This window comes from Ahaetulla prasina, chromosome 4 (genome assembly GCF_028640845.1).
Source record: "Ahaetulla prasina isolate Xishuangbanna chromosome 4, ASM2864084v1, whole genome shotgun sequence".
Lineage (NCBI taxonomy): Eukaryota > Metazoa > Chordata > Lepidosauria > Squamata > Colubridae > Ahaetulla > Ahaetulla prasina.
In genome coordinates, this window is record NC_080542.1 from 93,209,914 (window position 1) to 93,235,800 (window position 25,887).

Genomic DNA, 25,887 nt, shown 5'->3' on the forward strand with positions numbered 1-25,887 from the left:
ATTTCTAACAGTAGTAAAATGACAATTAACCATTTAGAAAACCTATAATATTACTCATTAATTTTTCAATGGAATATTTAAGATCATAGAAAAATTCAGGGTTGGAACCAAAGCTCCTAAGTATATGAACTGGTCTACTTCCAAATCTTGACATCTAGGGATATTGGCCTAAGGCTATAGAAATGTATTTAGATATTCAGAGTAGGCACTACTGATTAAGATATAACAGTCTGCTTTAATGCAATAGTTGACTCAAAACTTGATTACAAAAGTAGTAAAGTAAATAAAAAAACAATAAGGACTTTACCCAGAACCTTTGTCAAGATGATAGAAGTACTATCGTTACAAGACATATGGAGAGAAATGAATCCGGGGAAAAATCAATATACATTCTATTCTAATGCACATCAATCTTGGTCCAGAATAGACATGATTTGGATAACTTCAGAACTAAGTGTAAATGTGCAAGAGATAGAGATAGAAACAAACCTATGGGCTGATCACAATCCAGTTAAAATTAGCTGGAAGAGACAGAAGAGAAAAGTAAGGTGGATTTTAAATCAATCTATAACAAAAGATAAAAAATTTATAAAGATAATGGAAAGAGAACTGGGTTTTTCTTTAAAGAGAACAGAAAAGAGGAAACGTCACTACGGAATGTGTGGGACACAGCAAAAACATATATCAGAGGATTAGCTATAATTTATATAGTGAAGAAAAATAAGAAATAGAAACAATATCAGAAGACTTTGGAAGAAGAATATAAAGGACTGGAAAGAGTTACAGAAAGAACCACATAAGCTTTGCTTAAAAAACCAAATGGAGATGATTAAACATAAATATCATGTGAAAAGATGAATTGGCATAACAAATAAAAAGAGCAAAACAATTTTTTTTTTGGAAAATGCTAACAAACCTGGAAGACGGTTAGCTTATAAACTGAAGAAGGAAAAAGAGAAGAGCTGGATAAGTAAACTTCAGGATGAGGAAGGCACACTACAATAGCAAATGGAAAAGAGAAAAGATATAATGCAGGATTTTTATAAGAAGCTATATGATTGTGAAAAAATACCAGACGAAAAAAATAATACAATATTTGAGAAAAGCTAATTTAGCAAAAATTCTGGAAATGGTGAAGAACATGTTGAACAAACAAATATCAATGGCAAAATTAACAGAAAAAAAATAACAAAACACCAGGTCCAGATGGTTTATCAGCAAAAATTTATAAAGACCTGCAAGATGCATTGAGTTTGTCAATGTTAGCAGTGTATGATGAAGTCCTATTAGAAGCCAAGAAACCAGATACATGGACAGAAGCCTATATTACTTTGATCCCAAAAGAAGACTAAGATGCAACACCAATAAAGAACTACAGGCCAATATTGTTATTAAATGCAGACTATAAAATATTTGCTGCAATAATCAACTAAAAAGATTCCTAATTGAGTTTATACATTCTGAACAAAATGGGTTTTTACCTAAGAGGCAAATTAGAAACAATGTTAGAATAATCTTGTATACATTGGAGTACTATGAAATATCTAGTGAAAAACAATTAGCACTAATTTTTTGGGATGCCCAGAAAGCATTTGATAACATAAATTGACAATTTATGTTGCAAAAATTAAACTACATGGACTTTGGCGAGAAATTTACAAATATGATAAAGGCAATTTACAAACACCAGAGAGCTAAAGTGATAGTGAATGGAGATGTGACAGAAATTTTTAATATAAAAAAGGGAATGAGATAAGGCTGTCTTCTATCTCCATTATTATTCATATTAACATTAGAAGTTTTAATCAGAAGTATTAGACAGGATCCAGAAATAAAGGGAATGGAAATAAAAAAAGAATAATATAAATTACAAGCATATCTCACACACACCCTGCATGTGCACACACACCAACGGGTCTGGGAGAAGTGAGAGGAGAGCCACACAGAGGCAATGATGGGGGAGGGATAAAAATGGGACGCCTCTGTCCGAACCTCTGGCAGGTTAAAAAAAAATCCTGCAGAGCAGCGGCTTCCCTTTTTGTCCATCCTCCCCTCCGTTGCCTCCATGCCTGATGCCAAGAGAGCAGTTTTGCTTCTGATGCACCTGGAAATGCCAGAAGCCTCATGCCGCTGCCGCTCACCTACCACATCTCCCCAACAGCCACTGCTATCACCCATTGCCCCTGGCAGGCAGAAGCCCCATGGTCCTAACTGTCCTATTCTATCGCCTTACCAGCTCCTTCCTTCCTCCACACTCAGGAAGGGATGAGGGCAGGGGGAGAGATTGGCAGTGTGGCTTTCCCACACAGGGGTGGATTGCTGATCTGCAACCTAATGGTTGCTATCCAGGCCAGACTGTGGCCAGCCTTAGATCTGCGGCACCACCTCAGCCCTGTCCCTGCCCCCTGGATGTGCACATAGGAGGCAGTGAGTGTGCAAGAACTGGCATCCTGAGTGAAAGGGAAGTGCTCAGGTCCCCTGCGCTTTCCACATTCCACATGCACACACCCAGGAAGTGGTGCTGAGACAGCTGGCTGCAGTCCATCTTGAATGGCTGCCATCAGGTTGCAGATCAGCGCCCGGTTGGCTTGGGCCAAGCTAAGGTGCTGCAGGACGGTCCTTCACTGTTTACAGAATGGTTCTGCGGGCCAGATCTAACCACTTTGCAGACTGCATCCTGCCCATGGGCCTTGAGTTTGACATTCTTGTGCTATTACTATTGCTATTTAGATATAATATAAATGCTATAGTTGAGTTCACTGTTTTATGAGATAGCAGAGGTAAATAGAAGTCCTCCATTGTCATAATGCTTCAGTTTATTTATATCATATTTATATCATGATCCAACACATACTCATTCAGAAAAGCTCAATAGGGCTAATTCTCAGATCAATGAGTATAGATTATAATTTGATTCATTTGAAAGAGAGGGGGGAGAGAGGGAGAGAGAGAAGATCAAATGAGAAAGACTGTTAATTGTATTCTGTCATTTCCCTTTCCAAATTGGACATGTCAAAGATACGAGATGTCTATTTCTAGTTTATTATTGTTTCTGTGCATTTACTTGTAAAGACTGTTCTATACTATTTTCTCCATTAAAAAGTACAACAAAAAACACATTTTGAATTACACATACTTTCCCACAAAACATGCATTCTTAAATATAATTAACAAATCCTATGGAGAATGTGGAAAAAATGTGTGATTTACTAAAGCTAGAGAGAGGGAGGAAAGGAGAAAATTATTTTGTTGAGATAATACTAAGTGGAGAAAAGGGGTGAGATTTCTATGTAGTCTTTTAAAAAATTTTCCTTGTCCTCGCTAGTTGAAGGACTGTTTGCCTTGAAAAAAATGACAGCAGCAGATTGGGGGGGGGGGTGAGGTTTTTTCTGCTCGTTTTAAACCTTTTTTGTTTTCTTTCTTTCCTTTACCCGTCCCCCACCATCTGCTAAGTCTGTCTGGCAAAGGTGGGGCAAATGGGTGACCTGCTCATGCAGCTATGCCTTTCACTGTCTTGGTCTCTTTCATCTACATATAAAAGCTATGCAGATATATTTTCTTTTTTGCTCTGAATATAATTTTGATTTTATTTTTCTGGAAACTTTTGAGGTTTAGAATGCTTAATTAAACTTCTTTAAAAGAAATTATTTTGAAAGACTTTGCTTATATTTGTAAATGTAAATCTATTCAATGAGAATATGCTTCTATCTGAATGGAATCTGAATCTGACTCACATTTTATTAGAAACAGAGATTTGACACTAAAGTTTGACCCAAATATATTTCAGAGCATTAACAAAAAAACAACAACCTGTAATTAGATTGTTTTATTCTTGAAGCTATTCTCCTTACCTCCATTTTTCCATGTCTCAATGTCTGTGTGCTTAGAAGTCAAGATGTCTCATCCTATGGTATTGTTTGTTTATTAGCAGCACAAGCTGTTGCCCTTTTAGGAATTGTTACAGAGATGGGTTAGAAATTATAATATGTAGAAAGAGGGAAGGATTAACAAGAATTGAATTGAATTGAATTAAAGGACAAAATGTTTAGAAAATATGTACAGGAACTGTCTAGATGGCTTTCTCTTTTGCAATAGAAAGGCATTCCTGCGCAAACACCACCCTTGAACTTTGCTGAACATCAATATAAAGCAGGACAGTGGGTACTGAAAAAGGCCTGGAAGGATGAGAAACTGATTCCAATTTGGGAAGGACCTTTCATCGTCTTGTTGACTTCTGAGACTGCAATTCGGACCACTGAAAAAGGTTGGACTCATTACTTCTGAGTGAAAAGGCCCATGCCAGCCCCAAAGGAATGGAAGGTGGAATCTCACCAAGAAGATCCACTGAAGTTGATGATCCGAAGAACCCAATGGACTGGTGAGCAATAACGTTACCAGTGAGAATAGCAGTCTTCATTATCTGGGCTATTTTTGTATTTTTCCTTTTTAGGACTGAATGGTTGCCTATGCTGTTTTCCCAGCTGAAGAAGACTACAACCAAGCAGTTTGAAAAATTAGAATTGCCTGAATTCCCTAAGAATGCAGCAAACACGTTTGTACAATTGGCTGAGGAAATTACCAAAACGCTTACTGTAAATAACTATTTTGTGTGTGGAGGAACAAACATGGGAGAACAGTGGCCTTGGGAAGCTCAGGAATTAAACCATGACACAGTGGTTGATATGTGGAATAATAACAATTTAAAAGTTACAGAAGGTAAGGAAGGGACATAGGCTTTGATGGCTAAGTTATTAGGGAGAGTGTGTTATGAAAGAAAGAAGAACGATAACAGAATAGCAATAGGAGACATGATTTGCTTAACTTTATGGAACTACTGCAGTTGGTAGGGAGGAAGTGGAACTCAAAAGAGGAAGTATTAAATGAAATAACTGAAATGGCTTATTTAAAGGATCCTGAAAGTGACATCCTGGATTGGGTAGCTCTGGAAGATATTATTGGATATGTGGAAATTATGCCTATGGATATTTACCCAAGGAGTGGTATGTATCTTGCGCATTGGGAATAATAAAGCCAAGTTTTTTCCTTCTTTCCATTAAAGAAAAACAACTGGTTTGGTGACTGGTTTCCAAATTGGAAAGAACTAGCAAAATTTGCCATATTAGGATTCCTGACTATCATGCTCTTACCATGTTTTATTCCTCTCATATAGATATTAATAAAAAGGACCATGAGTAGCATGACCCTAATAACAACATCAATAGTAGGAGGGAAAAAGGAAACCATGTTGGTAATGAAAGTGGGAAGACAGAGGCTAGAGATAGAGGAGTTGGAATGTAAAGACTTGCTCCCATATGGACCTGGAGAGAAAGCAGGAAATTATGAATTGCTATAAGTATAAAAGAATAAGTCAGGTAGAAAAGAAAAAGGGAAGATTGAAGGAAATGAATAATAGGTTACTTTTTATAAAAGTGTAAAATGTATTAAAAAGCTATGATGTTCTTACTGTTGCAAACTGACTACAAATTGTAATCAATAGAGACAATGTGTAATGACTTGCTAAAAGCTCCCTTAGAGACAGGAACCTACGCCTTGGGCAAGACCACTATCAGTAAGAAAGGAACATCCGCTCAAGGTGAAAATTAAAAACAAACATGATAAGATAATTGGTTAGGCAGGAAGTATCAATCCAATTTAAGATCAATCCATTTGGGAAGGGTCTAAGAAGCCACGCTTGCAACCGCTTTTTATTTTTCTTCATTTTATCTCCAATAAACCTTTGATTTTGAAGGTTCTGAACCAGACTTGTTTATGAATTGTGAGGATTAAAACATTTGGCTCTTATATCTCACATCTCTCTCTCTCCCTCTCATCTATCTATCTATCTATCTATCTATCTATCTATCTATCTATCTATCGTTCTATCGTTCTTTCTTTTTTTCTATCTAGCCATCCATCCATCCATCCATCCATCCAGTAACACAATTATTACATGAGCTGCATTGGTTGCTGATCTACTTCTGAGTCCAATTCAAGGTGTTGGTTATCACCTTAAATCCTTTATCAGATGGGTTCAGAGTATCTGAAGAATCATCTTGCCCCAATTGGACTGGCTCATCTCACACATTGGGGCAAAAGAACCCAGAACATGCCCCAACAGCCAAGGAATTTCAGGTGATGGGATATAGGAAAACAGTCTTTTCCACTGGGATTCCTCTCCTTCTGGGATTCCAAAAGGGCCTTGATTTGGCTCTGTCGGTTGGTGTACGACCCTGATTGAGCCAGAGTCTGGAAGGCTGGAAGTGATTGGTGCTGTGACAGAAGAAGGCACCACCTCCACTCTATGCAAGATTTGGGGGTTTACTCTTTTCCTCTATTTAATTCCTGTAATTTTGACTGTTTCAATAGTTATAATTGTTTTTATATTTTACATATGTTTCTATGTAAGCCACCCAGTCACTCTGGATACCTAGATGATATTAAACAAACAAACAAACAAACAAACACAACAAACAAACAAACAAACAAACAAATAAATAATAGAATGAAAAAATGTAGGATTTTAAATTACTAAATAAAAGAGGATTTAGGAAAAAAGAATTGAGGGAGACCTTGAAATTGAATATTATAGTTATTTTGAGATTCCCTTTGAATTAATGATTGGATCATTGGATTAAATATTAATAAATGTTTAAGACTATATGTTATGTAATATATTTTTTATTTTTTTTATTTTTTTATTATTCGAATTTATATACCGCCCTATCTCCCAAAGGACTCAGGGCGGTTTACAGGCATATAAAACATCAACATCAATATACAAATTAAAATAATCCTTAAAAAACTTATTCTAGCGCCCGAATTATTAAAAATAGAAATATAAATATCAAATATAAATATTAAAATCAATTTAAAACCCCTCTAAATTTAAAAATCTAAGCCAGTCCTGCACAGATGAATAAATGTGTCTTGAGCTCGCGACGGAAGGTTCGAAGGTCAGGAAGTTGACGGAGTCCTGGGGGGAGTTCGTTCCAGAGGGTGGGAGCCCCCACAGAGAAGGCCCTTCCCTGGGCGCCGCCAACCGACACTGCCTAGCTGACGGCACCCTGAGGAGTCCCTCTGTGAGAGCGCACGGGTCGGTGAGAGGTATCTGGTCGCAGTAGGCGGTCCCATAGATAACCCGCCCTATGCCATGGAGCGCTTTAAAGGTGGTCACCAAAACCTTGAAGCGCACCCGAAGGCCACAGGTAGCCAGTGCAGCCTGCGCAGGATGGGTGTTATGCGGAGCCACGAGGGCTCCTCTATCACCCGCGCAGCCGCATTCTGAACTAACTGCAGCCTCCGGATGCCCTTCAAGGAAGCCCCATGTAGAGAGCGCAGTAATCCAGGCGAGACGTCACAAGGGCGTGAGTGACCGTGCAAAGGGCCTCCCGTCCAGAAAGGGCGAACTGGCGCACCAGGCGAACCTGGTAGAACGCTCTCCTGGAGACGGCCACAAATGATCTTCTAGAGACAGCCGTTCATCCAGGAGGACGCCTAAGTTGCGCACCCTCTCCATCGGGGCCAATGACTCGCCACCGATGGTCAGCCGCGGATTTAGCTGACTGTACCGGGATGCCGGCATCCACAGCCACTCTGTCTTGGAGGGATTGAGCTTGAGCCTGTTTCTCCCCATCCAGACCCGTACGGCCTCCAGGCACCGGGACAGCACTTCGATAGCTTCGTTGGGGTGGTCCAGTGTGGAAAAGTACAGCTGGGTGTCATCCGCGTACAGCTGGTACCTCACACCGAACCCACTGATGATCTCACCCAGCGGCTTCATGTAGATGTTGAACAGAAGGGGCGAGAGGATCGATCCCTGCGGCACCCCACAAGTGAGGGGCCTCGGGGCCGACCTCTGCCCCCCTGTCAACACCGACTGCGACCGGTCGGAGAGATAGGAGGAGAACCACCGCAAACGGTGCCTCCCACTCCCAATCCTCCAACCGCGCAGCAGGATACCATGGTCGATGGTATCGAAAGCCGCTGAGAGGTCTAATAGGACCAGGGCAGAGGAACAACCCCTATCCCTGGCCCTCCAGAGATCATCCACCAACGCGACCAAAGCCGCTCCGTGCTGTAACCGGGCCGGAAACCGACTGAACGGGTCTAGATAGACAGTTTCATCCAGGTGTAAGGGAAACTGATATGCCACCATATTTCTCTACAACCTTCGCCGCGAAGGTTGGAGACCGGACGATAATTACCTAAAACAGCCGGGTCCAGGAAGGCTTCTTGAGGAGGGCCTCACCACCGCCTCTTTCAAGGCGGCCGGAAAGACACCTCCACCAAAGAAGCGCCAGAATCGCCTGGAGCCAGCCTCGGTCACCTCCTGCGTGGCCAGCACCAACCAGGAGGGGCACGGGTCCAGTAAACATGTGGTGGCATTCAGCCTCCCAACAACCTGTCCATGTCCTCGGAGCAACAGGGTCAAACTCATCCCATAAAATGTCACCAAGACCACCTCAGCCGCCTCACCAGATCACCGCAATCTTGGTCCAAACCATCCCGGTTGAACGATTTTATCGATAGATAACCGTTAAACTCCTCAGCACGCCCCTGCATCGGGTCATCCCGCCCCCTGGTGTAGGAGGGAGCGGGTCACCAAACAGGGCGGCTGGGCGGTTATCTGCCGATGCAATGAGGGAGGAGGCGAGCTACGCGCTTCCCCAATGCCACTAGGTAAGTCCTAGTATAGGACTTCACTAGTGTCCGATCAGCTTCTGAACGGCTAGACCTCCAGGAGCTCTCTAGGCGTCTTCTCCGGCGCTTCATCCCTCTCAGCTCCTCGGAGAACCAAGGAGCCGGTTGGGACCTGCGCCGGGTCAGAGGCCGCAAAGGCACGACACGGTCTAAGGCCCCCGCCGCGGCTCGTTCCCAGGCCGCAACAAGTTCCTCTACCGAGCCGTGAGCCAGACCCTCAGGGAATGGCCCAAGCTCCGTCCGGAACCTATCCGGGTCCATCAGGCGCCTGGGACGGAACCAACGTATCGGCTCCGTCTCCCTGCGGTGGTGAATGGCGGTCAGAAAGTCCAGGCGAAGAAGAGAGTGATCTGACCATGACAAAGGTTCAATGACTATTTCCTTTAAGTCCAGATCTCTCAACCACTGACCAGAGACAAAAATCAGGTCCAGAGTGCCACCCCCAATGTGAGTAGGGCCATCAACTACTTGGGTCAGGTCCAAGGCCGTCATGGAAGCCATGAACTCCCGAGCTGCCGTCAAATATATATATTTGTTTTCTGACCTACATATATATATATATATATATACACACATACATATATACATACATACATATATATATATATATATATATACACACATACATATATACATACATACATATATATATATATACACATATATACATACATACATACACACACACACACATACACATATAGTGTTAAGCCCTGTTAAAGTGAAACTAATCTTTAGATGACCCTAACTGTTAACTCCAACTTTTTTGGAGGGAAACTTAGAACATTCATATTTGGGCAGGCTTTTTCAAGTATTATGATTGGTTGAGGCCCTGTGGGTCCAGAATATAAATTACAGGAATTTGTCTGTTGTTCTGCAGTTCCAGTTGAGTCAATACATGCTGTTGTATTTATGCTGCCTGTTCTTGCCTACTGCAGCCCACCACATAATACTATAGAAATATTGTACATTTTATATACATTATTTAAATTATGGTTATGTAATTTTTAACTTTGAGTATGGGATTATCTGATTTTTATCTGTAGTGAAGATAGTTGGAAGTCTCTTTTCCCTTGCTTTTTTCTCGTTTTCAGCTTAACCTTTTCCCCTTTTAAATTTCCTGCCCCATTTTTGTAATTATTTTGTATTTTAACTTTTCTTGAAATTTAATAAAGTTGTATTAAAAAGAGAGATGACTGAACAGTTGCTGTATTTCCATGCCATTTTCTAGAAAAGGATATTTCATGAACTATCAAGAATGAAATGTTTCTCTAAATTTCTATGAAATGTATCAGCTTCAGAGAAGTTGCATAGCAACCTACTATTTATGGAAACAAATAAGCATCCAAAATTCATGGCATTGATGGTTTCTTTGAATAATATTGTACAGAAACATTTGTACCTGTAAATTTTTGCTGGGATAATATAAGTATCTCAATTTACATATAGAAAAAAATAGGGGAAAAAAGCTTTTACAATGGAATTGAACTCTATTTCATTATTTGCAGGAAATTAAAACTGTTTCAAATCTTTCATTTAGATTATTATTAGCAGACTAACCCATTTTACACATATCAATATTCCCCATTCTTTTCATAGAATTTTTTTTTTATTGGCCAAGTGTGATTGGACACACAAGGAATTTGTCTTGGTGCATATGCTCTCAGTGTACATAAAAGAAAAGATACTTTCATCAAGATAAAACATTTATAACACAAATGATGGTCAATATATCAATATAAATCATAAGGATTGCCAGCAACAAAGTTACAGTCATACAGTCGTAAGTGGAAAGAGATTGGTGATGGGAACGATGAGAAGATTAATAGTGGTGCAGATTTAGTAAATAGTTTGACAGTATTGAGGGAATTATTTGTTTAGCAGAGTCATGGCCTTCGGGGAAAAACTGTTCTTGTGTCTAGTTGTTCTGGTGTGCAGTGCTCTATAGCGTCGTTTTGAGGGTAGGAGTGGAAACAGTTTATGTCCAGGATGTGAGGGATTCATATATATTTTGAGTATAATAAAGTATAATTCTAGATTTGTCTTGCCTATCATATTAATGGAGAATAGTTCACATTTTATTTATCATTCAGTGACACTGTAATTATGCAAGGAAGTTGAAGAGATATATTTTCTGTCCTAAGGATGAGTGAGATAAATTACAAGAACATAAATCCTATCTACATGAGTAGTAAAGATTGATATTGAAAATTCTGTAATATCCAGTGCCCTGCTTGTCTCTTGCTAACAAGGCAGATGAGATGTGATACTTTAAAGCAAACAAAACAAACATCACAGAAAAGAATGCATATGGATCCAATTAAATGATGACATATCCAGGCAGGATACAAATTCCCACATGGAAAAAACAAAAAAAACTTTGAGGTGGGTTGTATCAAAATCTATAAGATGGCAAGTGCAATGTTGTGCTCAAAGTCTGCATGTTATATATACTTACATAAGAAGGGAGTCAGAGTTCTGCCATATTTCAGATGTTGACACTTTTGCTTTGAATTCTGTAGATGATCCATATTTTTTCTTATCTTTGTGCTTTTCAATTTTGGACTTTAGATATAGTGCCCTTTTCAGCTTGAGGGTGGGAAGAGGGAATCCAAAATTCATGTAGTCCTTGAAACACCCTTTCAGGGCCCAAAAATCTGAACCCTCATATTTCAAAACAAAACTGGAATTTTTAGTTGAAGTTATGCTACTTTTGTGAAATAGTAATATATGGCTACTATTTATAACTATAAGATTATCTCTATCTTGCACTAGTGTGATTATACAATACCATTTTTAATTCAATTTTCTACATCAGGAGCATGCTACAAAATATTTTTAAGATATCAAATCTAAAATTAAACTTTGGAAAGTGAAACAGATGATGTGTTCTGAAAGTTCTCTTGAGAAAGAAATATCCAAGTGATTTCCCCTCTCCCCCTGTACATAATAAATATAAACAATAGCAACCCTTTGAAAATTCATCCTATACAGCACTGGAGCTTTAAAACAGCTTCCCCCAGCAATATGGAAAACTATGATAATGGTTTAGATAGCACTTACTGTATTTCTAATCATAGATACAAAATTTCCACTAGGAGACTTGTGGATAGTGAATGGCTTCAAGAATGGACATGGAATTTACTTAAAAAGTTTAAAAGTTTGCCTGTAGTTCAGTTTAAAGACACATTATTGCATCCCTGCATATATAACAGAAACTACATTTAATGTTAATCTTATTCTCATGATATTTAACTGATAACTGAAATTCACTCTGGAATGTGCATGATTTTCTCAGTGAGAAACAATATTGAATATTTCCTTCTCTTTAATCTGATTTTGCAAATAAGCAGATTCTGGTTTTTTTCAGAATCCCCTTTGTATTCCAAAAATTTCCCTTAAGACCAGTGGTGAAATCTAAAAATTTTAGCTACCAGTTCTGTGGCTGTGGCTTGGTGGTTATGTGACTGGGTGGGCATGGCCAACTTGACGTCATTCACTGTTAGAGCCAGGAGCTGAACATTTTGAAGCACATTCGCCAGCTCATATGGCTAATCCACAAGTATTGAATATGGAAGCTTTACAAAAATCTTTGAAGGAATTTTTAAAGGAATCTTTAGAGGAAGCCTTAAAGCTCCAAATTGCTGTTATGGAGGAAAAATTTAAGGAAATTGCAGAGGAGATGTTGGAAATTAGAGAAGTTGTTGAGGTGCAGAATAAGAACATAAGAGAAGATATAGTGTTAGCATTTCAAGGTTTGGCAAAAAATATGATCCAGCTGGATGAAAGAGTGGAAGAAATTAATCAATTTAATTTGAATTTGGAAAATAAAATGGTGGAGGTCCAAACCAAGATGGAGAGGGCAGATGAAAAAGTAGTTTTGTTACAATATAGATTGATGGAGTTTGCCCTGAGAGTGAGAGGATTGAAAGAAGATAATCGAGAGAATTTAAAAGAGATCTTTGTAGAGGCTTTCGCACAGATGATTGGAGAGCAACCACCAGACCTTGTAATTCAAATTGACAAAATCTATCGTGCTAACTCTTGGGTTGCTAGACAGAGAAAACTGCCAAGAGATGCTGTGATTTATTTTACAACCAGAAGGATCAGAAATGAAATTCTACAAGCATCTCATAAGAACAAAATTCAAATAGTAGGACAAGAGGTATTAGTCTTGAAAGAAATTCCTCCTAAAATGCTAAGAAGCAGAAAAGAGTTTGCTTTTTTGGTGGATGAATTCAGAAATCGACAGATACAGTTTAGATGGAATGTTCTGACTGGACTAATAGTAACTTATACAGGAGAAAGATATCGTCTTAATACAGTTTGGAAGGCAAGAGATTTTTATACCAATATATTAAAGGCTGGAAGCCCACCATTGCCAGATGTCAGGAGGAGAAGAGAAGTGGAGATGGCAAAAAAGTGGAAGAAGGAAGGAAAGCAGAAAGTACAAGCTGGGACTGTGACTATCAAAGAAAATTTACTCCAATTTCTGGCTACTTCCCAAGTTCTAGAATCTATGGAAAAAACAGGAGATGTAAAAGAGCAAAGATTGACCCGAGCAGCCACTAAATGTAGAGAACAAGAAGCAAAGCTGTAACAATCTCAAGCGACAATTTAAGAAATTTACAAACAGAAGTTGTGGGGAGGTTTAGGTTGAAGAGGAAGATTTAGGAAGATCTCCAGCTGATGCTTCAAAAGTCCCAAGGTGCAAAGAATAGCAATTAGACTTTTAACATGGATATGATGGAGGATTTGGAGTTGAGAAACATTTGGCGAAAGTGGAATGCCGAAGAAAAAGATTTCACTTTTTTTTTCTGACAGATACCAAACTTTTTCTAGGATTGATTTTATACTAATTATTAATGATTTGTTTTCTAGGGTAAAGAAGACGAAGATATGTTCAAGAATCTTGACTGATTATAGTATGGGTGGAACCTGACTAGGAAAAGGTGTTAGGAGATCTTGGAGGTTAAATGAAAAATTGTGTAGATATGAAGAAGATGTAAAGGAATGTAAAAGACAAATGAAAGAATTTTTTGTTTTGAATATAATAAAAAAGAAAGAGTAATTACTCTTATTTAGTTCAGGAGATAAATATTAGAAAGATAGAATATAAAGCTAAAGAGGTATATTAACAGAATATGATCAAAAAAGTCTTTTTAGAATTTTATATTATATGCTAGCGATCCAATTCAAGGTACAGATATAGATAGATATCTAACTGACTTCAAATCTAATATCAGCAGCTAGACTATTGTAGCGCAATATTGGAAGAAGGAACATTATCTGTATTTCTTTTTTGTAAAAGGGGACTTAAGGTTCCAGGGGAAGATGGGAGTTTATGGATAGTTAGCGTATTTTAGCTTATGATTGTTAGATGTTATGCCCTGTATTGCTCTGGGTAGTCCAGGGGGGGGGGATTGGGAGGGGGGGGAGGGGGGAGGAGGAAAGGTTAAGGGGGTGGGTGGAGGGAGAAGGAGGGGAAATATTTGTAAAAATTTATAAAACTTTTTAATTAAAAAAAAATAGAGGCTTCAGTCTACCAATTGCATTTTACTCAGAGGCACCGGTCTACCTTTTTTAAAAATAGAGGCCCCGGTCTACCAATTGTGTTTTACTGAGAGGCACCGGTCTACCAAGTGCCTTTTTTTGGCAGGCACCGGTCTACCTTCTTTAAAAATAGAGGCACCAGTCTACTAACTGCCTACAGCGCTGATCAGCTGTAGTGTGGTCCTTTGAAGTGCCATGGCAGTCATTTAAGGCCATTTGCAGCTATATCACCACCAAGAGCTTCAGGGACAGAGAAGAGGAACAGCGAGGCGTGGGCAGTGGGGGCAGGGATTTTTGCTACCGGTTCTCCAAACTACCTGCTCCCATTGCTACCGGATCGTGTGATCCGGTCCGAACCGGGAGCATTTCTCCCCTGGATGGGTTGTTGTAAAACTTGCAGTAAAATGATGTCAGTATTTCCTATTCTTTTGAAAGAATACATTTTTAAATCAATATTTGGATTAGCTAATTGTCAATCAAGTTTTTCTTTATTTAAATCACAACAATTCTTACAATGGCAGTATACATATGTTTTGATCCAGAGTGCAATAGCAGCATTTAAAATTCTCAAATTACTATTAGCCCTGAAATGTTTTTGAGCAATTCCAAAACTACAGTATTTTCTATGAACAATTAAAAAGTGTTGTTAAGGAAGATATTAGTTATTTGCAAGCACTTAGGAATAAAGAATAGGAATATATCATATTAGAATTATAATATTAACATTATTAAAAATATTGCCTATAGGCAATCCTCACATTATGACATTTATTCAGTGGTCATTCAAAATTATGGCACTGCTAAATGAAGAATATTCAAGAAAGGTTTTTAAATTTCCAGCAGTTGACTTGGTCCTGTGGTGATGTGATCTCAATCTTGGCTCACAATTACCATTTTTCAATGAGCTACAATCACATAATTGTGATTTCTGATTTTACTTGGCAGCTTCCAAAAACCAAGGTCAATGGAGAAAACGATAGAAGTTTTGGTCATGTGAGGTCATTGCTTTTTTTTCATTATTTGCATTTATATCCCGTCCTTCTCCGAAGACTCAGGGCAGCTTACACTATGTCAAGCAATAGTCTTCATCCATTTGTATATTATATACAAAGTCAACTTATTGCCCCCAACAATCTGGGTCCTCATTTTACCTACCTTATAAAGGATGGAAGGCTGAGTCAACCTTGGGCCTGGTGGGATTTGAACCTGCAGTAATTGCAAGCAGCTGCTGCTAATAACAGACTGCATTAGCCTGTTGAGCCACCAGAGGCCCTTATTAATTGCTTAATTAATTAATTAATTAATTGCTTAATGACCTGTATGGGGCTCACTTAATGACATCAAACAAGAATTGCCATTGCTAAGCAATGTAATCATGTGATATCATGCTTTATAACCATATCACTTAGCAATGACAATTCCGGTCCAATTCCGAGTGCTAGCTGTATTGTTATAAACATGAGATTAGTGTAAATCAGCATTTTTTTTCTAAAGAATGTTTTAGTCTTTAGAAAATACTGGCTGACTATTTCATTGGAAGTATAAAATGATGCAAGGTTATTTGCTCATATGATATAGCCTTGACACACCAACCTTCTGTTTTGGTTTATTACTCCTTAGAATATTAATATCATTTATAAAAAATACATAGTTTAAAAAAGTAGAATAGATTCTGAACTGTAGGTCAAATTTTTGGAATTTATCATATGAAAAATTAAGGATTTATTGAGCATGGGTATAACAACAACAACAACAAAAAGATTACTCTTTTATATTGGAAAAAGAATGCCACTCTAGATTTACAATGATATTTGTTTGTTCTCTACTTATAAATTGGTTGTCTACTGACCTAACGAAAACATAAAAGTTTTAGCTATTTTTCTACTTATCTTTTTATGAACTGTAACCCACCAAGAATCATTTTATTGGAGAGATGGGTAACTTATAAATTTAATGAACAACAAAACAACAAAAAAAACTTTGTTTAAAACCGGAACTGCCTTTTTATGTATATATTTTTGTCTTTTTCTCTTTCTTTAATGTTTCTCTTGTATCTTTCCTCTCCCCCTTTTTTCTGCATATTAAATCAAAATTTAAAAGATATTCTACATCAAAACAAATTAAGTATTCAGGAGGCAGGTTGCCTAAATACAATAAACTAGTATCAGCTAATATTGTACAAGTGTTTTGATTCAACATAAACTACAATGACAAAAAGCAAAAAGAAAACTAATTAGCAGAAAAAAAGAAAAAAAAAAGAGATCCAAATAATAGGTGTAATTACTCATAAAAAAGTAACTTTATTTTTTCCACTGAATAATCATTAATTATTAATTAAGTATTGATGCTATAGCTTTTTTTGTCTGTCACTATTAATTACAATTGCATTAAACATTCAATGTTTGAACTAATAAATTATATGTAAAAGTTATTCCAGTTTTTGGTTTAATTTTTAACATCAAAACTTTTTGAGCGCCTTCAGGTTTGGCAACCAATAGATGTCTGTTCAATGTAACTGTTTACCTCAGTTTGATTAATATATAGAAAATACATGCATAATACATGTAAATTCATAAATTTCACGTTATTAAATACTTGAATCACCAATACTTTACCTGAGGAATAGGAATGCATGCAAATTCCTAAACTAAACATGTTACAAATTTTCCTGAGTTATGGATAAAACAAGCAATAACTCCCAACTTAAATATGGAAATAGAAATGTATTCTTTAGGACCTTGCAGCCCCAGAATTTCCTTCTTTTATTGATGTATGATTAAATGAACAGTGGAAGACAATGCTTACCTGGCACACCTGGCAGTGTTTTCAGGTATTTTCCATTAAAATGTTGAATTACAACTTCACATTTTTCAGTAGATTCCATTCTGAGGAAGAAAAATAAGTAAAGATAGTCATTATTACTGAATATCTGTCTCTCTAGCTGCCTATCTTCCTGGGGGAATATGATGCAATTAATCAATATTTTCCTCACAAAGAACAAGTTCTATAAGTTATTTGACAAAAAGCTGAAGAAATAGTATAGAAACCCAATCCCTTGGGCAGGTACTGCCTTACATATATGCGACTACAATGATGTGATTCTTTGGGATGATACACCAGAGCTAAGAAAAATTTACAAGAAGCACTTCAGGAGTTGGGACAGAAATCATTAAAAGAGATTGAATTCCAACACATAGTACAAAAAGACTGAAGCCTTCTGGATCCTGTTTCTGTCAACAGCGGTGTTCCCCAAGGCAGCGTTCTTGGATCAACACTCTTCATATTATACATTAATGATCTCTGTGACCATATTATAAGTAATTGTGTTCTCTTCGCTGACGATGTTAAACTATTTAACACTACCAACAATACAGCTACCCTTCAAAAAGACCTTGACTTTGTGTCGGAATGGTCAAAAACTTGGCAACTCCAAATCTCAACCAGCAAATGCTCTGTCTTACACATTGGAAAATGTGTCCTGAGTCCTTAGGGAGATAGGGCGGTATAGAAATACGAATAAATAAATAAATAAAGAAATAAATAAATAAATAAATAAATAAATAAATAAATAAAAAAGAATCTGAACACTAAATACAAGCTCGATGGACATTACCTTGTAAATGACCCCCACCCCGTTAAAGATCTTGGAGTTTTCATATCAAATGATCTAAGTGCCAAAACCCACTGCAACTACATCGCGAAAAAGGCTTTAAGAGTTGTAAACTTAATCTTGCATAGCTTCTTCTCCAGAAACACTACATTACTAACCAGAGCATATAAAACATTTACTAGACCAATTCTTGAATACAGCTCACCTGTCTGGAACCCATACCTCATTTCAGACATTAATACAATTGAGCGTGCCCAGAAATATTTTACAAGAAGAGTTTTTCACTTCTCTGATTACAACAAAATACCTAATGCCACCAGACTTGAAATCCTGGGTTTAGAAAATTTAGAACTCCGCCACCTTTGACATGACCTGAGTTTAACTCATAGAATCATCTGTTACAATGTCCTTCCTGTTGAAGACTACTTCAGCTTCAATCACAACAATACATGAGCACGCAATAGATTTAAGCTTAATGTGAATCGCTCTAATCTTGATTGCAGAAAATATGACTTCAATAACAGAGTTGTTAATGCCTGGAATGCACTACCTGACTCTGTGGTCTCTTCCCAAAATCCCAAAATCTTTAACCAAAGACTATCTACTGTTGACCTCACCCCATTCCTAAGAGGTCTGTAAGGGGCGTGCATAAGAGCACCAGTGTGCCTACCATTCCTGTCCTAATGTTCCCTTTTCTTGTATCCAATTTCGTATAGTTATTACGTACTTATGCTTATATATATGCTTATTCATCGTATAGTTATTTCATGCTTATGCTTATATATACTGATGTGACAAATAAAATAAATAAATAAATAAATAATAAAATAAATAGATTACTTCCTTGACACTCCGTTGCATCTGGACCCAAATAACCAAAAGGATCAGAGACTCCTAGCCTCTAACCTCTATGTTTGTTGACCAATCTGCTAATGATATTTGGAACTGCTTCCAGACATTTTCTCCAATTGGTCAACATTCAAAATCCTGAGTTGTGCTGAATTGCCTATTTGTTTTTGAACAGAGGAAAAAATTGAGGGAAGCAAATTGACAGAGGAAGGAAACTGGAAAAGGCTAAGAAAGGCAATGGAGAAGGAAATTAGAAAGAAGGAAAGATCTCAAAAGTGAAAGGAAAGAAAATAACCCTAAACCTCCAGGGAACTGACAAAAATCCATAGGTTGTTATCAGCATGAGAGAGAAGGTCACATTAATAGAGAATGCTAGTTCTAAAAGAAACTTTGGGTCCATGGTGGAAACAATTCACCTCCTGTGCCTTTCTCTAAAACCAAACTTCCCCTTCTGATGATAAACTACCAGTCCTCTCTTTTCCAACCAGGGTAGAAAAAGAATACAGATTATGAACCCTAATGACTAACTCCAGGGAAAACCAAGATCAACATATCCTTTTCAGGGCTCACAAGCCTTCACAAAGGTGAACCTCCACTGACTCTCACCATAATAGGAAGGAAATACGCTGCCTCATTGAGGCAACCATTTCATTAATCACCAAGCCCTGTTTAAAGGATCTATAGTGGCCAGTGTATGCAACAATATTATTGGCGGGAGTGCGGGAAATTGATTCCTGAAAAATTCACTAGTAAAATGAGATTAGAAGTAAGAACTTAGTCAATAGACTATTCCTTTACTCTGTATATATATTAAGTTATAGGTTGCTTTTCTCCTTGCTTAGTTTCCACCTATTGCTTCTTGTCTTACATTCAGGTACTTTGGAGAATACATTGTGCCTCTCACATATTGGAACACTTCTATCACGTTACCCCAGTCCTTTTTTTCATTAAACTAGACATATCCAATTCTGCCAACTGTTTATATTCCAGCCCCTAATTATCTTTGTTGCTCTTCTCTGCATTCTTTCTAGAGTCTCAACATCTTTTTTACATCATAGCAACAAAACTGTATGTAGTATTCCAAATGTGGTCTTCCCAAGGCATTATAGAGTAATATTAACACCTCACATGGTCTTGATTCTATCCCTCTGTTAATGCAGCCTAGGACTGGGTTGCTTTTTTTTTATTTGCATTTATATCCCGCCCTTCTCCGAAGACTCAGGGCGGCTTACACTATGTTAGCAATAGTCTTCATCCTATTTGTATATTTATATACAAAGTCAACTTATTGCCCCCAACAATCTGGGTCCTCATTTTACCTACCTTATACAGGATGGAAGGCTGAGTCAACCTTGGGCCTGGTGGGACTAGAACCTGCAGTAATTGCAAGCAGCTGTGTTAATAACTGACTGTCTTACCAGTCTGAGCCACAGAGGCCCTCTTTTTGGTAGCTGCAGCATAATGCTGGCTCATATTTAAGACATTATCCAGTAGGAATCCAATATCTCTCTCACAATTACTACTATTGAGTCAGGTACCTACATTTTCCTGCCTACATGTAGAATCTCACCTTTTCATCTTTGAATTTCATTATTTTAGATAGGGCCCAATGTGTGTCAAGATCCACACAAGATCTTTAAGCCTATTTTCTGGAGTGTTGGCTATTATTATTGCTGCCATCTACAAATTTGATGAGTTCTCCAACTACCCCCTCTTCCGAATCATTGATAAAGATATTGAAGAGTACTGAACCTAAGACAGAGCTTTTGCATACTTCCCTCCATGTAGATGCAATTCCATGGAGGTCTACACATTGGGTGTGGTTGGTCAGCCAGTTACAAATCAATCTGGTAGTGATGCTGTCTAACCCGCATTTTTCTATCTTATCAAGTAGTAGGATAAAGTGGTGTACTTTATCAAATGCCTTATTGAAGTCTAAGTAAATTATATCCACAGCATTTTTCTGGTTCACTAATTTTGTCATTTTGTCGAAGAATGCAATAAGATTTGTCTGGCATGATCTGAGCCTATGCTTGGTATATAGCTAGAAAATTCTTCTGGAGAAAGTTTCAGAGAGAAATTAACAAATCAAAATGTGTATTACTTTAATTTGGAAAGAAGTATTAAAACAGTCTCTGTGTACTTCACTATGGCCTCTGTGGAATTACTGTAGCTTTTTGGAGACCTTATAAATGTGGCTACAATGACCAAATAAGCTGTACAAACAAAAAAAACCAAGGCTAAGACTGTAAAATTTGATTCTAGTCAAATTTAACTAAATGTACATGTAAGCATGTCTCTAAACCTGTTATAGCAATACTCAGCAACAACAATTTCATTTTAATATATTGGGAACATATAGCGAATTCCAAATAAATCAAAAAGGCAATGCAGATGATGCCAAGTAAAAAAGCTGTTCTACATTTTGTGCATTTAATGTGGAAAAGAATTACAATGGATGAAGAAGGCATCATTTTAATAGGTTCACTTCTCAAGTTTCATAATTAATGGGTCTCAAATATCAGGGCCCAATAGTAATCCATTGGTATCAGCGTTTGCAGCAATTAATCCAGCACGCAAGTAAATAATTCAGCAGAATTCATTTATAGAAGAAACTTGTTTATATGCAATAATATAAAGCATGATACATGCATACATTCATGCAGCTCTTGCAATGTAGTAGCAAATACAAGCACAAGAAATAGAATAGAATGGAATAGAATTTTATTGGCCAAGTGTGATTGGACACACAAGGAATTTGTCTTGGTGCATATGCTCTCAGTGTACATAAAAGAAAAGATACGTTCATCAAGGTACAACATTTACAACACAATTGAGGGTCAATATATCAATATAAATCATAAGGATTGCCAGCAACAAAGTTACAGTCATACAGTCATAAGTGGAAAGAGATTGGTGATGGGAACTATGAGAAGATTAATAGTAATGCAGATTTAATAAATAGTTTGACAGTGTTGAGGGAATTATTTGTTTAGCAGAGTGATGGCCTTCGGGAAAAAACTGTTCTTGTGTCTAGTTTTCTGTTGTGCAGTGCTCTATAGCGTCATTTTGAGGGTAGGAGTTGAAACAGTTTATGTCCTGGATGTGAGGGATCTGTAAATATTTTCACGGCCCTCTTCTTGATTCGTGCAGTATACAGGTCCTCAATGGAAGGCAGATTGGTAGCAATTATTTTTTCTGCAGTTTTAATTATCCTCTGAAGTCTGTGTCTTTCTTGTTGGGTTGCAGAACCGAACCAGACAGTTATAGAGGTGCAAATGACAGACTCAATAATTCCTCTGTAGAAACAAGGATCAGAACTAGAAGCAACAGAAGCAGTAGAATCACAGACGCACAGAAGCTACTCTTATATATGTACAGACCAGTTAAGATAAGCCCCGCCCAGGCTCTGAGCCATCTCACATGGCTCACAACAGATCCTGTTTCTTAGATACCAAACAGTTCTCATTGGCTGACTTGTTGTTATGGCTATCCCAGCTCATAATTTCTTACACACTGACACTCCTCCCTTTATGACTATTCCAAAAAGATCATTCCAAAAATTGGCATCAATTCTGTTCCAATTTTGCTCTGCAAAGCTAGCAGACCTGGAAATCACTATTCTTTTGCTCCATCACTAAAGCAATAGCTCTTTGAGCCAGGCCATTTCTCCCATATAGCACAGCATATGCATATTAGTAGAGGAACTCCACAGCCTATTGATGAAATAATTAGCAGTCAACATGGCTTCACCCCAATATGACCTGCTCAGACCAGAATCCTCCAGCAGTGAGTACTTCATTGTTTGTAATACACCATTCTGCCTCTCAACTACACCATTCTCAGCTGCTGTGTACAGATTTGTGCATCTGTGTTTTATTCCTAATTGTCCCAACCATTGTTGAAAACTTGCTGACATGAATTCTGACCCTCTGTCAATTTGCAGCTCACATACCTGTTGTTTATATCTCCTTTCTACGAAGCTTACAGATTACTTAAATTAGCACCTCTATTTTATTCTTTAGTAAATATCAGAACCCAAATCTGCTTAATCACTTACAATGACCAGTGTATACTTTGCTCCTCCTAAACTGGCTTGCATTGGCCCCACCAAATCTGCATGTATCAGCTCTAGAGTTTTTGTTGTTGTGCTACTCTTGCTTACTGGAAATACCTTGGACTTTGATGATTTACAAATGTGGTCTCAAAACCTTGTTTGTCTAGACACAGACACTCAGTAAATTATGCTCCATTTCAGGCACACATAATATGTGTTAAAGTGTGCACAGTGTGACTGCTATTTTGAGCAGGAGCAAAATACAGTAAACAAAGGTATTTCAAACAGTGGTTTATCTACAAGTTATATATGGTGTATATACATAGACATGCTAAGCACAGCCAGACAAGCAATCATTCTTCAACTATAACAGGAAGCATACATGGAAAACTACAATGCAGATACATGAGGAGAGAGAGATGCCGTCTAATGGCCTCCCTTATATTGGCAACTTCTTAAGGGGCAATAACCCTGCTGACTCATCCACAGCTTTAAATCATCATTACCCTGACAATATGTTACTAAACTTTTCCTCCAGACATGGAATCAGCACACTGCCTTTTCCTATGACTTTAGCCTTCTGGCCATTTGCCAAAGCTACTGCATCTCCTCCAGTTGGATCCATTCTGAAAAACAATTTAGATTAACAAGTGTTTGACTAGCCCCACTGTCTATTAACCATTTGTTCCTGGTATTACAAGAGCTAACTTTTGCAACAGCAGCTTGACCATTGTTTTTCTTCTTTGCAAACAGTCTTTCTTTAAATAAGTCTTATCACTAGAGATGAAACACGTCCAGTGTTGCTGTTCTGTTTTTTGCTTCTTAGAAAATCTTTGCTGGGTTGTAATATGGTCTCTGCAGACATCCTGTCTGTTGCTTTTCTCTCTCTGCTCCTTGGCCCCCACCTCAGGAATTTCTCCTCATGGCTTCTTCTAAAATGGCATTTGTTTTCTTCAGAAATCATACAGGCTTTAAGAGCTTCCATTTGTAAGTCTAGTTTACATTCAAAAACAGCTGAAACAATGTGCCCTGTTTCATCAAGACTATCTAAGAGTACTTTCTGAGATTTAGGAATCTGCATTCCTAAATCTGTTCCAATTCAATAAATAAAGTCTGCATGTGCAGCAAATGCTTCTTCATACTCTCTTGTGGTAGCAACTGAGCTCTGTATAATTGTCTTGATAATTGCACAATATTGCATGTTGACGCATTCACATGCACACTTCTCAATTTCAGCCAAACCTCCTTTGCAGTTTTTAAATCAGCTACTTTCAATAATTGTTCATTTTAGCTGGGAATTTATGACACTACAATTGAAGGGTATGGACTTTGGTGAAAACTTTGTAAATACAATCCAAGCAATATATTCCAAACAAATGGCAAAAGTGTTCATAAACGGGGAGATAACAGAAAATTTTAGCATAAGTCCACTATCTCCTCTATTGTTCATAGTAACCCTGGAAGTCTTGCTTAGAAAGATTAGACAAGATCCAGAAATAAAAGGTTTGGAAATAAATGAGAATATTACAAAGTGCAAACATTTGCAGATGTCTTAGTATTAATTTTGGAGGAACCCATAGAAACGGGACCCACGTTAATAAAAAGAATAGAAGAGTTTGGTGAAGTGTCAGACTAAAAATAAATAAGGAAAAGACTAAGATTTTAACAAAGAATCTTACAACCAAACAGAAAAATGAACTGACGGAAAATATGAACATGCAGATAACTAAAAAAGTTAAATATTTGGGAATCTGGTTAACAGCAAGATGCATAATTATCAAAGAAGACAACTACATTAAATTATTACAACAAATAAAGATAGATTTGGAAAAATTGAGAAATGTACAGTTGTCGTTAGTCGGAAGGATAGCCACAACAAAATTGAATATCCTACTGAAACTGTTATTTTTATTCCAAGCAACCCCAATAAAACTAGAGAAAAGGTTCTTTGAGGATTTAAACCCATGATGGCGAACCTGTGGCACACGTACCGGAATTGGCACACAAATCCATGTCACCTGCCACACGTGGCATTCCCCATTCTTCTTCTGGGTTGCTGGGGCATGCATGCGCAACAGCCAGCTAGTCTGCTGGTTACCGATATGCATGCACACACGATGATCAGCTGGCCTTCACATGTGTGGCAGCGGCCTGCTGAAGGCAGATGCACACTAACCTTGCTGTCATTACCCGCATGCAGCCCCAGGATATCTATCCTTTGCCAGCCAGGAGTGCTGCTGCCAGTTGCTCCCCTGTGTCTGCCCACTTACTTGCCTTGTCACCACCATGCCACTGTAAGGAAAGGCCCCAAAGCTGCACTGCCTGGGATCCATGTGGGCTGCCGCAGGGGGAGATGAGGTATGGCTGAATGCTGTCCGGAGTGCAAGACTGGCAGGAGAAGGGGCTGGCACTGCCTCTTAGCCAGTGCAAATGGCCTGCCACCACAGCCTACTGTCACCCTCTCTGCCCTGCTGGCTGCTCCTGCCACTGTCAGGGAAGTGGCAATGTGAGAACTGCCACCCCCAGGGGCGAGGGGGTGGTGGCAGCAAGGATGGGCGAGCTGTGGCTTCCCTGTCTCCCTGCACGAGCAGGCATCTGGCGCAGGCCCATGCCTCCAGGAAAGGTTTTTTTTTTTAAATTTGAATTTATATCCCGCCCTTCTCCGAAGACTCAGGGCGGCTTACATTGTGTTAAGCAATAGTCTTCATCCATTTGTATATTATATACAAAGTCAACTTTTATTGCCCACAACAATCTGGGTCCTCATTTTACCTACCTTATAAAGGATGGAAGGCTGAGTCAACCTTGGGCCTGGTGGGACTTGAACTTGCAGTAATTGCAAGCAGCTGTGTTAATAACAGGCTGCATTAGTCTGTTGAGCCACCAGAGGCCCTATTGAAGCCCTGGCACACCCATCCTTTCTGCTGCCACCCCATCACCCTGCCAGCAACACTTCTCATACTACCACTTTCTTCTCAGTGGCAGGAGCAGCCGGCGGGGCGGCGGCAGGCTTCAATCCCTACCTCGAAGTCCTGAAATGTAATGCACATTTTTGGCCTCCGCATGCCCCATTTTTTGATTCAGAGGGTTTTCGGGTGGCAACACTTTAATCCACTCC

General features: G+C 38.4%; 1 protein-coding gene across 2 annotated transcripts in view; it reads right to left on the bottom strand.

Moving 5' to 3' along the window:
- Nucleotides 1-25,887, bottom strand: part of RBMS3 (RNA binding motif single stranded interacting protein 3) — a 783,951-nt gene that overhangs the window by 218,901 nt on the left and 539,163 nt on the right. For both annotated transcript variants that reach the window (XM_058180900.1, XM_058180901.1), the window contains one exon: nt 17,059-17,138. In XM_058180900.1, coding sequence (XP_058036883.1) covers nt 17,059-17,138 — 80 coding nt within the window. The remainder of the gene's footprint in view (nt 1-17,058; nt 17,139-25,887) is intronic.